The sequence below is a fragment of the Kogia breviceps genome, chromosome 18 (assembly GCF_026419965.1).
Source record: "Kogia breviceps isolate mKogBre1 chromosome 18, mKogBre1 haplotype 1, whole genome shotgun sequence".
Lineage (NCBI taxonomy): Eukaryota > Metazoa > Chordata > Mammalia > Artiodactyla > Physeteridae > Kogia > Kogia breviceps.
The window spans coordinates 22,761,637-22,779,411 of record NC_081327.1 but is presented as its reverse complement, the minus strand read 5'-3'; the positions used below and the strand labels follow the sequence as shown (position 1 = coordinate 22,779,411).

The window sequence follows — 17,775 nt, the reverse complement described above, 5'->3', positions numbered from 1 at the left end:
AGATAGCAACCAGCGGATGAATACCCACTAGATGTCTCCAATGGCAAAGAAGTCTTTATTCTTCATTCACTAAAATATTATTTTAATTGTAGAGTCACCTATGAACAACTAGAGCCAAAAGGTGAACTGTGTATGAGAGAGTATGTGTGTGCCTGCACACATAGAAGGCATCCCAGGGAATGGGAAGAATATACGGTTTAAGAGTCAGAGCAGGGCTTCCCTGGTGGTGCAGTGGTTGGGAGTCTGCCTGCCGATGAAGGGGACACGGGTTCGTGCCCTGGTCTGGGAAGATCCCACATGCCGCAGAGCGGCTGGGCCCCTGAGCCATGGCCGCTGAGCCTGCGCGTCTGGAGCCTGTGCTCGCAACGGGAGAGGCCACAACAGTGAGAGGCCCATGTACCGCAAAAAAAAAAAAAGAGCAATCTAGGTTCAAATCCTCACCCTAAGTAACCTTGGGCAAGTTCCTTAATCCCTGTGAGCCTTAATTTCCTCCCAGCCCATAAAGAATAATACCTATTTCATTCTGTTCTTTTGGAGATTATGCTCAAGGTCTTTCTAAGCCTACAATCCAATGGAACTCTTCAAATGAGAATGGGTCAGGCACATTTTAAGAATAACTTAGTGCCAGGTAGCAAGCTGCCTATAAAATTTGAGGAAGGGGGATACTAAGCAAAATAGAAAACTATAATAGTGTTTATTTTGAAACTCCAGTTTAAATCTTTCTGACTGAAAATGCAGAAATTGTTAATTTATGGAGTAAAATCTTAAAACCACTTAAATGTGCAACAGTGAGATAGTGAGTAAATAAATGACAAGACATCATGGGAATGATTACAGTTATGAAGAGTATAGATAAGGTTTGATGTGTTACAGCAAAAGCAGGATGTGTGCATCTTACAATTAAACTTAGGTTTTGAAAATGTGAAGAGTGACTTCCCTGGTGGTGCAGTGGTTAAGAATCCACCTGCCAGGGGCTTCCCTGGTGGCGCAGTGGTTGAGAATCTGCCTGCCAATGCAGGGGACACGGGTTCGAGCCCTAGCCTGGGAAGATCCCACATGCCGCAGAGCAACTGGTCCCGTGAGCCACAACTGCTGAGCCTGCGCGGCTGGAGCCTGTGCCCCGCAACAACAGAGGCCGCGATACTGAGAGGCCTGCGCACCACGATGCAGAGTGGCCCCCCACTCGCCGCAACTAGAGTATGCCCTTGCACAGAAACGAAGGCCCAACACAACCAAAAATAAATAAAATTTTAAGGAAGAATCCACCTGCCAATTCAGGGGACATGGGTTCGATCCCTGGTGTGGGAAGATACCACATGCCACGGAGCAACTAAGCCCGTGCACCACAACTGAAGCCCGCATGCCTAGAGCCCATGCTCCTCAAAAAGAGAAGCCACCACAATGAGAAGCACGGGCCCTGCAACGAGAGTAGCCCCTACTCGCCGCAACTAGAGAAAGCGCGCGCAGCAACGAAGACCCAACACAGCCAAAAATAAATATATATATAATTTTTTTGAATGTGAAGAAAAAAAAGTTTATCACAATAATTGTTAGAGTAATAGAATTATGTTTCTTTTATTTTCCCAGTTTGTCAGTACCACGAGTTTGCTTTTATAACAAGGAAAATATGTGAGATAGTCGTGCTTTCATGGAGCAAAAAATTTCTCTTTACAGACACAACACAAACTTTAGGTTCTTTAATGCTTGGTTTCATTATTAAGACAACCAAAGAAACAGACCATTAGTCTTAGTTCTTTTACCTACTTAGGCATCATCCTTTGTTATAACTCAATGCAGTTTTAACTTACATATTGATTGGATAATAGAACTAGAAAATTTAATGTATCTTTTTAAAAGCACTGTTTTTCTTTGTTTTCATGTTACAGATTTATTTGAGGTTCCTAGATTATCAAATGGAGCACTCAAATGAATGCAAGAGAAACTTCGTTGCAGTCTACGATGGGAGCAGTTCTATTGAAAATCTGAAGGCCAAGTTTTGCAGCACTGTGGCCAATGATGTAATGCTTAAAACAGGAGTTGGGGTGATACGGATGTGGGCTGATGAAGGTAGTCGGCTTAGCAGGTTCCGAATGCTCTTTACTTCCTTTGTGGAGCGTAAGTAAATAATTCCTATAGCATTGAGATCTTTTACTTAATCATTTATTCAGAATACAATTATGGAGCATTTCCTTTAGACAAAGACTGCTAGTCACAGAATGTAGAAGTAACTAGGTCTTAGTATGTATTCTTAAGGAACTGACTGTCATGCGTGAAAAAAGACATGGTAATTCATAAGTTGAAACACTATGTATTATAAAGATATAAACATATGATAGGGAGTGCAAAAAGTGGAGACTTCTCTCAAGATTTTCAAAATTAAAAATAATTATCAGTAGTATGAATTCAGCTTGGTGAATAATGTGAATCCACCAAACCATGTTCCCCAAAGATTTAGACTATTTTTTTTTTAACTTTTAAAGTAATTTTAAGCTTATAGAAAGTTGTAAAAATAGTAGAGTTCTCCTGTGCCCTTCACTCAGATTCCCTTAATGTTAACATCTTACAAAACCGTAGTAAAACTGAATATTAACACTGATGGGATATTATTAACCAATATAGAGACCTTACTGAGAAATCAGTAGTTTTCCCATTAATGTCCTTTTCTGATCCAGGATCCCACATTACCTTTAATTGTCATGTCTCCTTTAGTCTCTTCCATTTGTGACACTACCTCAGTCTTTAATGACCTGGATGCATTTGAAGAGCACTGGCCAGCTACTTAGTAGAATGCCCATTGACTTAGGTTTGTCCGATGTTCTCTCATGGATTCAATTGAGGTTATGCATTTCTGTCAAGAATACCATAGAAATCACATTCCACCTTTCTCAGTACATCATACCAGTGAGGTACGGTACATAATGTGATTTGCCTTACACTAACTTGGATCACTTCCTTAAGGTACTATCTGCCACATTTCTCTGCTATAAACAATAATTTTTCCTTTCTAATTAATAAGTTTCTTTGAGAATATGCAAATATCCTTTTGCTCACTAATTTTAGCATCTGTTAATGATTTCTGCCTGTAATAGTTATTGCTGCAGTATTTATCTAATGGTGGTTTTCTGTTTACATCATTCCTTCCACACTTAATTATAATTCTGTGAAGAAGAGCTGTTCTTTTTCCTTTATTGATTTATTCAGTTATTTGTGTCAGTATGAGCTCATGAATATTTATTTTACTCTATTATTTTATATATTATATATATATATATGGTACTCTATAATAAAAGTTACTTTATTGCTCAGAGTCCCAGCTTTGGCCATTAGGAGCTCCTGTACTCTTTGGATAAGCCCATTTTTTAAAAAATCACTTCCTTACTTTCTGTTCTGCAGGCTGAACCAGGCTCAACTTGTGTTTTCCTTGCCCAAGCCTTAGAACCAACCATGTTTCCAAAAAGCCCTTTCCTTCTTTTCTAATGAGAAACCTGGCTCTAATTATCCATGGTATATTTATTTGTTCAATCCTAGGATACACATAAAGTAATTTTAGCATTGCTAACCCATATCCCCATTAGAAATTTCCTAACAGAGTACACTATTTGTGTGCAGTTCTTTTTATCTTGAGCCATGCTGTCAAAATATGCTGTTCCATTTACTTAGGTTAGTTGTCTTCCTCTCTCCTTTGCATGTGGTTCATCTGTAGTACACTTAGGTTCATTTGTGGCTGTTGTGACTGTTTATATTTTGTTTTGTGTCCCCCCGCCCTCATCATGGTTACTTTAAATTATTTTTATTTTCAGAGTACCTGGAATATTGCCATTATTCAAAGAGAGCTCTACAAAAAGATACACTCAAATATTGTTCCTTTCTCACTTCTCCTGTACCAGTCCCACCCCCCAATTCTTTGCACTCCATTCCTACCAACTCTCTGCTGGTAACTAATCACATTAGTCCCTGGTGTATCCATCATACATTTCTTTTTACACAAAAGAGCTGATACATGTGTATTTTCTCATAGCTTCTTTTTTCTTACATAAGAAGCATATTATACTCTTTGCACTTTGCTTCTTTCACTTAACAGTATATCCTGGAAATCACTCTATATCAATTCATAGAGATCATCTTTATTATTTACAACTCCATAGTTACTGGGTTGGCCAAAAAGTGCCTTTGGTTTTTAAATAAAAATAAAAGACATATTTTTCATTTTCACCGAGAACTTTGTTGAACAATATATTCATCCTTTTGTTCCACTACCTTCTGCCATTTTTCAGGCAACTTCATAATTCCATCTTCCCAAAACTTTTTACCTTTTTGAGCAAAGAACTGTTCCTGGTGCCTTTTACAGTCTTCCAGGGAATTGAAAGTTTTTCTATTAAGAGAATTTTGTAAAGACCTAAATAAATGGAAATCCGAAGGTGCAGTGTCTGATGAATGCAGTGGATGAATCAGAACTTCCCAGCCAGGCTGTAACAGTTTTTGCCTGGTGATCAAGGAAACACGCGGTCTTGCGTTATCCTGATGGAAGATTATGCATTTTCTGTTGACTAATTCTGGATGCTTTTCGAGTGCCGCTTTCATTTGGTCTAATTGGGAGCAGTACTTGTTGGAATTAATCGTTTGGTTTTCTGGAAGGAGCTCATAATAGAGGACTCCCTTCCAATCCTACCATATACACAACATCACCTTCTTTGGATGAAGACCACCCTTTGCTGTGGTTGGTAGTGGTTCATTTCGCTTGCCCCACGATCTCTTCTGTTCCACATTATTGTACAGTATTCACTCTTCATCGCCCATCACAATTTGTTTTAAAAATGGAACGTTTTCATTACATTCAAGTACAGAATCACATGTGGAAATACAGTCAAAGTTTTTTTCGCTTAGCTTACGTAGAACCCAAATGTCAAAGCAATTAACATAACCAGGCTGGTGCAAATAATTTTCAGTGCTTGATTTGGATATTTTGAGCATGTTGGCTACCTCCCGCGTGGTATAACATTGATTGTTCTCAGTCTCTCAATTTGATCACTACAACTGGTCTACCGACTGTGGAGCATCATCCAGCGAGAAATCTCCAGCACAAAACTTCACAAACTGCTTTTGACATGTTCGATCAGTCACAGCACCTTCTCCATACACTGGTACAAATCTTTTCTTGCGTTTCAGTTGCGTTTTTACCTTTCTTGAAATAATAAAGCATAATATGCCGAAATGTTGCTTTTTTTTCTTTCATCTTCAATAGTAAAATGGCTACACAAAAATTCACCAATTTTGTTAAGTCTTTTTTTAAATGCACACTGATATGACTGACAGCTGTCACAATCTAACAAAATTGTTTCAAATGAAGTTAAAGACAACTAAGTGCTACTAGAGCCATCTTACAGAAAAAAATGAACCTTTTGGCCAACCCTGTAGTACATTGTGTGTACATACTTTATTCAGTCATTCAGTTTATGGGCATTTGGGTTATTTATAGTATTTTGCAACTACAAGCATACTGTTACAATAAATAATTTTATGCATATGTATTTTCATATTTTTGGAGGTATATCCTCTGGATAGATTCCTAGAAGTGGGATTACTGATGTAAAAGGATGTAAATCTTTCATAGTTTGCCAAATGCCCTTCCAGAATGGTTGTATATTTTTTAATTATGATAAAATGCACCCTCAGCCATTTTTAAGTGTACAATTATTGGCACTAAGTACATTCACAACAGCCTACAACCATCACCACTATCCATTTCTGGAACTTATGTAACATCCCAAATTGAAACTCCATACCCATTAAATAATAACTCCCATACCCCTATTGCCCCACCCACAGGTAACCTCTATTCTGCTTTCTATCTCCATGAATTTCCCTATTCTGGGTATCTCATATAAATGGAATATTTGTCCTTTTGTATCTGACTTATTTTACTTAGCATAACGTTTCTAAGAATTTCAGTCCTTTTTAAGGCTGAATAATATTCCATATGCGTATAATACCATATTTTTGTTTATCCTTTCATCTGTTGATGAACAATTGAGTTGTTTCTACTTTTAGGCTATTATGAATAAAGCTGCTATGAACATTAGTATACAGTTATCTCTTTGAGTCTCTACTTTCAGTTCTTTGCAGTATATACTATGCCTAGAAATAGAATTGCTGGATCATATGGATATTCTATATTTAAATTTTTAAGGACCACCAACTGTTTTCACAGCTGTGCCATTTTACATTCCCTCCAGCAATGCATCAGGGCTGGTCCCCATCCTCACCAAAACTTTATTTTTTGTTTTTTTGATAATAGTCATCCTAATGGCTATAAAGTGTGATTTTTTTTTTCATTGTGTCCGATTTGTATTTCCCTAATGTTGAATGATGTTGAGCATCTTTTCACGCTTCTTGGCCATTTGTATGCCTTCTTTGGCAAAATGTCTACAGGCATACCTCATTTTATTGCACTTCACTTTATTGCACTTCACAGATACTGCATTTTCTACACGTTGAAGGTTTGTGGCTACCCTGCCTTGAGCAAGTCTATCAACGCCATTTTTTCAACAGCATTTTCTCGCTTCATGTTTCTGTGTTACATTTTAGTAATTCTTATAACATTACAAACTTTTTCATTATTATGTTTATTATGGTGATCAGTGATCTTTGATGTTACTGTTGCAAAAAGATTATGACTTGCTAAAGGCTCAGATGGTGGTTAACATTTTTTAGCAATAAAATATTTCTAATTAAGGTATGTACATTGTTTTCTTAGACATAATGCTATTACATAATATAACAGCATAATGTAAAAATAACTTTTATATGCAGTGGGAAACCAAAAATTATATAACTTGCTTTATTGCAATATTTGCTTTATTGCAGTGGTCTGGAAGTGTGGTATACCTATATTTAATCCTTTGCTCAATTTTTGACTTGGTTGTTTTTTTGTTAAGTTGTAGAAGTTCTTTATGTATTCTGAGTATTAATCTCTCATCAGATACATGATTAGCAAGTATTTTTTCACATTCTGTGCATTATCTTTTCACTGTCTTGATTGTGTACTTTGAGATACAAAAGTTTGATGTTGTTCAGTTTGTCTATTTTTTTCTCTTGGTCTGTGCTTTGGATGTCATAATCCAGAAATCATTGCCAAAGACAAGGTCATGAAGATTTTCCTCTATGTTTTTTAATTTGGTAACAAATATTTTATTGATTTATAACATGTTTCATGTGTACAGTGTTATATTTTGATTTCTGTATACCCTACAGTATGCTCACCACCAAAGGTTAGTTTCCATCTGTCACCATACAGTTGACCCCCTTTACCCATTTGCCCTCCCCACCCCCCATAACTACTACTCTGTTCTCTATATCTGTGGTTTTGGTTTGGTTTGGTTTGATCTGTTCTTTGTTTCCTTGTTTATAATCCACATATGAGTGAAATCATATGGTATTTGTCTTTCTTCATCTGACTTATTTCACTTAGCATAATACCCTCAAGGTCTATCCATGTTGATGCAGATGGTAAGATTTCATCTTTTCTTATGGTTGAGTAGTATTCAATTGAATAGATATAGATATAGATATAGATATGCCACATCTTCTTTATCCATTCATCCATCAGTAGGGCTTTGGTTCTTTCCATATCTTGGCTGTTGTAAATAATGACGTGATGAACACAGGTGCATAAATCTTTTCAAATTAGTCTTATTCTTTGGATAAATACCCAGAATTGGAATAGCTGGATCATATGGTAGCTCTGGTTCTTAATTTTTTGACAAATCTCCATACTTTTTTCCATATGGCTGCAACAATTTACATTTCTTCCAACACTATATGAGGGTTCCCTTTTCTTCACATCCTTTTCTTCACATCCTCTCTAACATTTATTATCTCTTGTCTTTTTGATAATAGCCATTCTGATTGGTGTGAGTGATATCTCGTTTTGATTTGCATTTCCCTAATAATTAGTAATGTTGAGCATTTTTTCATGTGGCTGTTGGCCATTTGTATATCTTCTTTGGGAAAATGTCTGTTCAATACCTCTGCTCATTTTTTTAATCCAGTTGTTTGTTTTTTGTTGTTGAGTTGTATGAGTTATTTCTATTATTTTGGATATTAACCCCTTCTTGGATATATGATTTGCAAATATCTTCTATTCAGTAGGTTGTATTTTCAGGTTGATGGTTTTCTCTCCTGTACAAAAGCTTTTTAGTTTTAGTCTCACTTTATGTTTTTGCTTTTATTTCCCTTGCCTGAGGAGACATATCCAGAAAAACGTGCTAAGACCAAGATCAAAGAGTGTACTGCTTATTTTCATCAAGAAGTTTTATGGTTTCAGGTCTTACATTCAAGTATTTAATCCATTTGGAGTTGATTTGTGTGTGTGGTGTGAGGTAGTGGTCTAGTTTCATTCTTTTGCATGTGGCTGTCCAGTTTTCCCGGTGCCATTTATTGAAGAGACTATTCTTTCTCCATTGTGTATTTTTTGCTTCTTTGTTGTAAATTACTTGTTCATATATGTGTGGGTTTACTTCTGGGCTCTCAGTTCTGTTCCATTAATCTCTGTGTCTGTTCTCTACAAATAACACGCTATTTTGAATACTATAGCTTTGTAATATAATTTGAAATCAGGGGGTGAGATACCTCCAGTTTTGTTCTTTTTTCTCAGCATAGCTTTGACTATTCGGGGTCTTCCATGTTTCCATATAAATTTTAGAATTTTTTGTTCTGTTTCTGTGAAAATGTCCTTGGGACATTTGATAGGGATTGCATTGAATCTGTAGTTTGCTTTATGTAATATGGACATGTTAACAATATTAATTCTTTCAGTCCGTGAGCACAGAATATGTTTCCATTAATTTGTGTCTTCAGTTTCTTTCAACAGGTCTTACGGTTTTCAGTATAGAGGTCTTACACCTTCTTAGTTAAGTTTACACTTAAGTATTATATTCTTTTTGTTGTGATTGTAAATGGGATTGTTTTCTTAACTGCTCTTTCTGTTAGTTTGTTATTAGTGTATAGAAATGCACCAGATGATTGAATATAAATTTTATACCCTGCAACTTTACTATATTCATTTATTGTTTCCAAAAGTTTTTAGGTGAATTTTTTTTAATATTTTATATTTTGTTGCACTGGGTCTTAGTTGTGGCTTGCCAGCTCCTTAGTTGCAGCATGCATGTGGGATGTAGTTCCCTGACCAGGGATTGAACCCAGGCCCCATGCTTGGGAGCACGGAGTCTTAACCCATGTGCCACCAGGGAAGTCCCTGAATTTTATTTATTTATCTTTATTTATTTATTTACTTGGCTGCATTGGGTTTTTGTTGCTGTATGCAGGCTTTCTCTAGTTGTGGCGAGCAGGGGCTACTCTTCGTTGAGGTGCGTGGACTTATTGCGGTGGCTTCCCTTGTTGCAGAGCATGGACTCTAGGCACGCAGGCTTCAGTAGTTGCAGCATGCGGGCTCAGTAGTTGTGGCACATGGGCCCTAGAGCATGCGAGCTTCAGTAGTTGTGGCGTGTGGGCTCTAGGGCATGTGGGCTTTGGTAGTTGTGGCATACGGGCTCAGAGGTTGTAACTTATGGGCTCTAGAGCGCACAGGCCTCAGTAGTTGCAGTACGTGGGCTCTAGAGCATGCGAGTCTCAGTAGTTGTGGTTTGTGGGCTTAGTTGCTCTACAGCATGTGGGATCTTCCCAGACCAGGCTCGAACCCACGTCCCCTGCACTGGCAGGTGGATTCTTAACCACTGTGCCACCAGGGAAGTCCCTGGTGAATTTTTTAGAGTATTCTTTATAAAAAATAATGTCATCCACAAATATAGTTACAGTTTTACCTCTTCTTTTCCAATATGGATACCTTTTATTTCTTTTTCTTGACTAATTGCTCTGGCTAGGACTTCCAATACTATGTTGAATAAGAGTAGCGAGATTGGGCATCCTTGCCTTGTTCCTGATATTAGAGGAATAGCTTTAAGTTTTCATCGTTGAGTATGATGTTAGATGTGTATTTGTCATATATGGCCTTTATTATGTTTTCAGTACATGCCTTCTATACGTGTTTTATTGAGAGTTTTTTGTCATAAATGTGTATTAAATCTTGTCAGATGGTTCTTCATCTATTGAGATAATCATATGGTTTTCATCCTTCATTTTGTTCATGAGGTGTATAACATTGATTAATTAATGGATGTTGAACCACCCTTGCATCCCTAGGGTAAATCCTACTTGATCATGGTATATGATCCTTTTAATGTATGGTTTGCTAATATTTTACTGAGTATTTTTGCATCTGTGTTCATCAGAGATAAACCTATAATTTTTTTGTGGTGTCCTTGCCTGGTTTTGATATCAGGGTAATGCTGACCTAGTAGAATGAGTAGGAAGTATTCCCTCTTCTAGCTGTCATACAGCTATCTTCTCTTATAATCCTTTATATTTCTGTGGTATCCTTGTTATTTCTCCTTTTATCAGAGCCTTGTCTCTTTTTTTCATAGTCTAGCAAACAGTTTGTCAATTTTATCTTTTCAAAGGGCAAGCTGTTTCATTGATCTTTTCTATTGTCTTTTTGGTCTCTGTTTCACTTATTTCTGCTTTGATCTTCATTAGTTCTTTCCTTCTACTGACTTTGGGCTTTGATCATTCTTCTTTTTCTAGTTCCTTTAGATATAAGTTTAGATTTATTTGAGATTTTTCATGTTTCTCAGGGTAGGCCTGTATCACTATAACCTTCCCTCTTAGTATTGCTTTTGTTGCATCCCTATAGATTTGGTATGTCATATTTTCATTTTCATTTATTTTCAGGTATTTTTAAATTTTTCCTTTGATTTTTTTGCTGATCTAATTCTTGTTCAGTAGCATTTGTTTAGTCTTCACAAATTTGTGATTTTTCCAGCTTTCTTCTTGTAGTTGATATGTAATTTCATAGTATTGTGCTCAGAAAAGATACTTGATATGATTTCATTCTTAAATTTGCTGAGATTTGTTTGTGTCCCAACATATGGTCTATCCTTGAGAATATTTCATGTGCACTTGAGAAGAATGCATTTGGATAGAACGTTTTGTACAAATCTATCAAGTCCTTCTGGTCTAACTTTTTATTTAAGTGTACTTTTCCTTGTTGACTTTTTGTCTGGATGACCTATCCTTTGATGTATGTGGGGTGTTAAAATCCCCTATTATGGTGTTGCTGTCAATTTCTCCCTTTAGGTCTGTTAATAATTGCTTTATATAATTTTGTGCTCCTATGTTAGCATATATATGAATAACTTACATCTTCTTGATGAATTGTCCCCTTTATCATTATATAATATCCATCTTTGTCTCTTGTTACCTTTTTTGGCTTGAAGTCTGTTTTATCTGATATGAGTATGGCTACATCTGATTTCCATGGCTGTCATTTGCTTGGAGTATCATCTTCTATCCCTTCACTTTGAACCTATGTTTGTCTTTAAAGCTGAGTGAGTCTCCTGGAGGCAGCATATAGTTGGGTCTTGCTTTTTAATTCGTCCGGCCACTCTGTGCCTTTTGATTGGTGAATTCGGTCCATTTACATTTAGGGTGATTATTGATAAATGAGGACATAGTACTGTCATTTTATTTTTTGTTTTCTGGTTGGTCTATATCTCCATTGTGGTTTTTTTCCTTGTGTTTCTGTCTGCCATATTAGTTTGGTGATTTTCTCATATGTTTTCTCAGTTTCCTCTGTTTTTATGTTTTGTTGTTCCCATAAGGTTTGTATAAAATATCTCATAGCTAAAATACTTTTTTTCTGTTGATAACATCTAGTTTTCATTTGCCTATATGAGTCCTGACCTTTTCCTTCTTCCCTCTTGTGTTTTAGGTGTCCCAGTTATTCAATTATTTCTTTTTATGTTGTGAGTTTGTTACCAAATTGAAGTAGCTATAGTTATTTTTACAATTTTTTTCCTTTAAGCCTGATGGTATGATCAAGTGTTTAACAACCTATTCTGATATAGAGTTGCAATTTTCTGATTCTGTCTATCACCTTACTCAAAGTTTTGTATACTTTTGCCTTTTCATTTCAGGTAGAAGAGCTCCTTTCAACATTTTTGTAAAGCCGGTCTAGTGTTGATCAACTCCTTTAGGTTTTGTTTGTCTGGAGAAAAGCCTATATTTCTTCATATCTGAATGATAATTTTGCTGGAAAGAGTATTCTTGACTGACAGTTTTTGTCTTTCAATATTTTGAGTGGGTCATAACACCCTCCTGGCCTGTTGAGTTTCTACTGAGAAATCTGCTGATAGCTTGCTTAATGGGGGTTCCTTTGTAGGTTACCATCATTTTTTCCCCTTGGCTGCCTTTAAAATTCTTTCTTTGTCATTGAGTTTCAACAGTTGTAATATAATGTGTCTTGGAGAAGATATTTCTGTATTGAGGTAATTAGATGTTCTCTTAGCTTCATGGACTTGTATGTACAGTTCCTTCCCTAGGTTTGGGAAGTTCTCAGCTATTATTTAAATAAACTCTCTGACTCCTTCTCCCTCTCTTCTCCTTCTGGGATACCCATTATCTTAACGTTGCCCTTCCTAATAGAGTTAGGTAGTTCTCATAGAATTTCCTCATTTTTTGGTCTTAATTCTCTCCTTTTCTACCTGTTTCATTTCTAGATTTCTATCTTCGAGCTTCCATATGGTCTGTTCTCTTTCCAGTGCTTTCTTCATCTGATTTATTAAGTTCTTCAGCTCCAGAATTTCTGTTTGGTTTTTTTTTTTAGAGTTTCAGTCACTTTGATACAGTATTACCTCTGTTCATTAAGTTTATTCCTGAGTACATTGAGCTGCCTTTCTGAGTTTTCTTGTAGCTGGTTGAGTTTCTTTGGGACGGCTAATTTGGATCCTCTGTTACATCACACTATTTTGATACTTTAAGTTTGGTTTCTGGAGGACTTTCATTTTCGTTTTGTGATACGGTGTTACCTTTATTCCTCATTGTGCTTGATGAGTTGTTCCTCTGATCGCACATTTGAAGTAGCAAAGCTTTCCCCCCCCCCACTTGATTCTTTTTTTTTTTTTTTTTTTTAATATTTATTTATTTAGGCTACACCGGGTCTCGTTGCTGCATGCGGGATCTTTTAGTTGCGGCATGCAGGCTTTTTTGCAGGCTTCTTAGTTGAGGCATATGGACTCCGAGGTGCAGCGTGCATGCAGGATCCAGCTCCCTGACCAGGGATCAAACCCCGGGCCTCCTGCACTGGGAGCGTGAAGCCTTTACCCACTGGACCCCGCCCACCCACACCCCCACACCCCCACACCCCCCACCACCACCACCACTACCACTTGATTGTAAGGATTCAACAAGTTAGTAATTTGAGGCCTTTCTTTAGTTTTCCAGTAGGTGGCACTATAGCACAAGATTTTGGTTTCTCTTACTGGAGTTGCCTCTAGTTATACAACATTTGAGGATCGGCACTTTGTTCGTTGTCATCTTCTTTATTGTCATCACTTGTGCCTCCAGGGTTGTTGGTGCCTTGCTGCTGTTGGCATCACCACCTGGGGCACTGGGATTGCGGGCACCTCCACCATGTCCAGGGTCTACTGAGTTGCAGGCTCTGCTACCATGGGAATAGGGGGAGGGGAAGAGGGGAGCTGGGGTTGCAGGTCCCAGTAACGTTGGTTCCCTGTGGCTGCAGGTGCCACTGCAGACAGGAGGCCGGTGTTGTATGGCCGCCTCCCCTGCCGCTACCAGGTTCTCTGGGGTTGCAGGCTCAGCCATAGAAGCAAAGTGGCAGAGATCACAGGCAGTAACTCTGCTGTTCCCTGAGTGCTGCCTCCTATTTGTGTTCCAGTCCACCCACCTTTACATGTACAGATGTCTGCAGTTCTCCAACATCCTGGTCTGTTGGGCAGAGTTGAGTTATGGATGTTTTACTGGTTGTAGACTGAAGGGGAGAGACAAAGGGAGCACTTGCACCATCATCTTGCTGACATCACTCCTTTTCTCTATGTTTTCTTTTAAAAGCTTTATAGTTTTCACTCTTACATTTAGGATTTTGATCCATTTCATGTTAATTTTTTAATATGGTATAAGATAAGGGCCCAGCTTCATTCTTTTGCATGTGAATATACAGTTTTCCCAGGACCATTTCTTTTTTTTTTTTTTTTATGTGATACGCGGGCCTCTCACTGTTGTGGCCTCTCCCGTTGCGGAGCACAGGCTCCGGACGCGCAGGCTCAGCAGCCATGGCTCACGGACCCAGCCGCTCGGCGGCACGTGGGATCTTCCCAGACCGGGGCACAAACCCGCGTCCCCTGCATCGGCAGGCAGATTCTCAACCACTGCGCCACCAGGGAAGCCCCCAGGACCATTTCTTGAAGACTGTTCTTTCCCCTTTTAATAGTCTTGTTATCCTTGTCAAAAATCAATTGACCGTATATATGTGAGGGTTTATTTGAGGGTCTCTTTACTCTATTCCATTGGTCTATTTGTCTATTCTAATGCCAATACCACATGTTTTGATTACTGTAGCTTTGTAGTAAGTTTTGAAATTAGGAAGAGTCTTCCAAATTTGTTCTTCTTTTTCAAGATTGTTTTGACTATTCAGGGTCCCTTGAGATTCCATGAATCTTAGAATAAGTTTTTCTATTCTGCAAAAAATACTTTTGGAATTTTGATGGGAATCACAATGAATCTGTGGATTGCTTTGAGTAGTACTGTCATCTTAACAATATTAAGTCTTCAATCCATGAACCCAGGATGTCTTCCCATTTATTTGTCTTCTTCAATTTCTTTTAGCAACATTTTTACTTTTCATTGTACATCTTATATCTCCCTGGTTAAATTTATTCCTGAGAACTTTCTTCTTTTCAATGTGTTGTAAATGTTCCATTTGTTCCTTGTTAGTGTGTAGAGATGTAACTAATTTTTGTTGATTTTGTATCCTAAAACTTTGCTAAGTTAGTTTTTGTGCTCTGAATCTCTGTGTGTGTGTGTGGGGGGGTCTTTTTGGGTTTTCTACTTGTAAGATCATATCATCTGCAAATGGAGGTAACTTTATCATTTCCCTTCCAATTTGGATGCTTTTTATTTCCTTTTCTTGCCTAATTGTTCTGGCTAGCACTTCTAGTACACTATATTGAATGGAAGGGAAAGTGGACATTTTTGTCTTGTACCTAATCTTAGGGAGAAAGCTTTCAACCTTTCACCATTGAGTATGATACTAGCTGTGGGGTTTTCATATATAGCCTTTATCATGTTGAAGAAGTGTTTTTCTATTCCTACTTTATTGAGTGTTTTTATCATGAAATGGTGTTCAGTTTTGTCAAATGCATTTTCTGATTCACTTGAGATGATCATGTGGATTTTTCCCCTTCATTCTGTTATTGCGGTGTATTACATTGATTGATTTTTGTATGTTGAACCATCCTTATGTCCCACTTGGTTATCATATTAAAATGTTGCTGAATTCAGTGCCAGTATTTTGTTGAGTATTTTTGCATTGATATTCATAAGGGATATTGGTCTATAGTTTTATTTTCTTCTAGTATCTTTGTTTGGCTTTGATATCAGAGTAATGCTGGCCAATAAATGAGTAAGAAGTGATCTCTCCTCTTCAACTTTTTGGAAGAGTTTGAGGATTGGTGTTAATTTTTCTTATGTGTTTGGTAGAATTCACCAGAGAAGCCATCTGGTACAGGGCTTTTCTTTGTTGAAAGGTTTTTGATTACTGATTCAGTCTCCTTGCTAGTTAGAGATCTATTGAGATTTTTTTCTTTTTGTTCAGTTTCGGTAGTTTGTGTGTTTCTAGGAATTTGTCTGTTTCATCTAGATTAGCCCTTTTTTTGGTATACAAATAGTTCTTAGTATTCTTTTCTAATCCTTTGTATATGTGTAAAATGTACACTGATGTCCCAACTTACATTTCTGATATTAATAATTTGAGTCTTTTTAATCTCTTTTTCTCTTTTTTGTAGTCATTGTATCTAAAAGTCTGCCTACTTTGTTGATCTTTTCAAAGAACCAACTTTGGTGGTTTTTATTTTCTCTAGTGTCTTTTTTCCTTTGTTTTATTTATCTCTGCTCTAATCTTTATTATTTTAATGCTTCTGACAAAGGAATGGAACTTTTAGTTTAGTTTGCTTTTCTTTTTCTAGTTCTTTAAGTTATTGATTTGAGGTCTTTCTCCCTTTTTTGTCTCTTTTTTTTTTTTTTTTTTTTTTTTTTTTGCGGTACACGGGCCTCTCACTGCTGTGGTCTCTCCTGTTGCGGAGCGCAGGCTCAGCAGCCATGGCTCACAGGTCCAGCTGCTCTGCAGCACATGGGATCTTCCCGGACCGGGGCACAAACCCGTGTTCCCTGCATCGGCAGGCGGACTCTCAACCACTGCACCACCAGGGAAGCCCCTCCTTTTTTTAATGTAGGCATTTATAGCTATAAATTTCCTTCTTAGCACTGCTTTCACTGCTTCCTGTAAAATTTGGTATGTTGTGTTTTCATTTTCATTTGTCTCAAGGTGTTTTCTAATTTCCCTTGTGAAATATTCTTTGACCTATTGGTTGGTTAAGAATGTGTAGTTTATTTTCCACATATTTGTGAATTTTCCAGTTTTCCTTCTGTTATTGATTTCCAGTTTCATTTCATTGTGATTGGAAAAGACATTTTGTATTATGTCCATCTTTTACAATTAAGATTTTTTTTTTTTGCCTAACATATGGTCTGTCTTGGAGAATGTTCAATGCGCACTTGAGAAAAATATATTCTGTTCTTATTGGGTGGGGTTTTCTATACATGTCTGTTAGGTCCAATTGGTTTATAGTATTGTTCAAGTCCTTTATTTCCTTACTGGTCTTTTTTTTTTTTTTGCCATCCTGCTCAACTTGTGGGATCTTAGTTCCCCCACCAGGGGTTGAACTGAACCCAGGCCCTTGGCAGTGAGAGTGCGGAGTCCTAACCACTGGACCGCCAGGGAATTCCCTCCTTATTGATCTTCTATGTGGTTTTATTCATTATTGAAAGTGGAGTATTGATGTCTCCAACTGTTATCATAGAACTGTCTAATTTTCCCTTAAATTCTAACAATGTTTGCTTCTTATATTTTGGGACTCTGATTTTTGGTCCATGTACATTTATAATTATTATATCTTCTAGGTGAATTGACCCTTTTATCAATGTACAGTGTCCTTTGTCACTTGTAACAGTTTTGACTTAAAGTCTGTTTTTGTCTGATATAGGCATACCTTATTTTATTGCGCTGCACTTTATTGCGCTTTATAGGTACTGCATTTTTCACAAATCGAAGGTTTGTGGCAACCCTGGGTTGAACAAGTCTATTGGCACCATTTTTCTAACATTTACTCACTTTGTTTCTCTCTGTCATGTTTTGATAATTCTCACAATATTTCAAACATTTTCATTATTATTACATTTGTTGTGGTCATCAGTGATCTTTGATGTTACTATTGCAAAAAGACTTGCTCAGATGGTGGTTAGCATTTTTTAGCAATAAAGTGTTTTTTAATTAAGGTATGTACATTGTATTTTTTAGATATAATGCTACTTGCGCACTTAACAGACTACAGTAAAATGTAAATGTAACTTTTATATGCACTGGGAAACCAAAAAATTCATGTGAGTACTTGAATACCCGCTTCACTGTAGTAGCCTGTAGCCAAACCAGCAATATCTCCAACATGCGCCTGTATTTGTATCACCAGTCCAGCTCTCTTTTGGTAACTATATGTATGGAATATCTTTCTCCATCTTTTTACTTTCAACTTAATTATGTCTCTGGATCTAAAGTGAATCTCTTATAGAATATCATATAGTTGGATCTTG

At 37.2% G+C, this 17,775-nt stretch overlaps 1 protein-coding gene across 3 annotated transcripts in view; it reads left to right on the top strand.

The window, feature by feature from the left end:
* NETO2 (neuropilin and tolloid like 2) overlaps positions 1–17,775 on the top strand; it is a 76,222-nt gene that overhangs the window by 46,200 nt on the left and 12,247 nt on the right. For all 3 annotated transcript variants that reach the window (XM_067018205.1, XM_067018206.1, XM_067018204.1), the window contains exon 7: positions 1,887–2,115. In XM_067018205.1, coding sequence (XP_066874306.1) covers positions 1,887–2,115 — 229 coding nt within the window. The remainder of the gene's footprint in view (positions 1–1,886; positions 2,116–17,775) is intronic.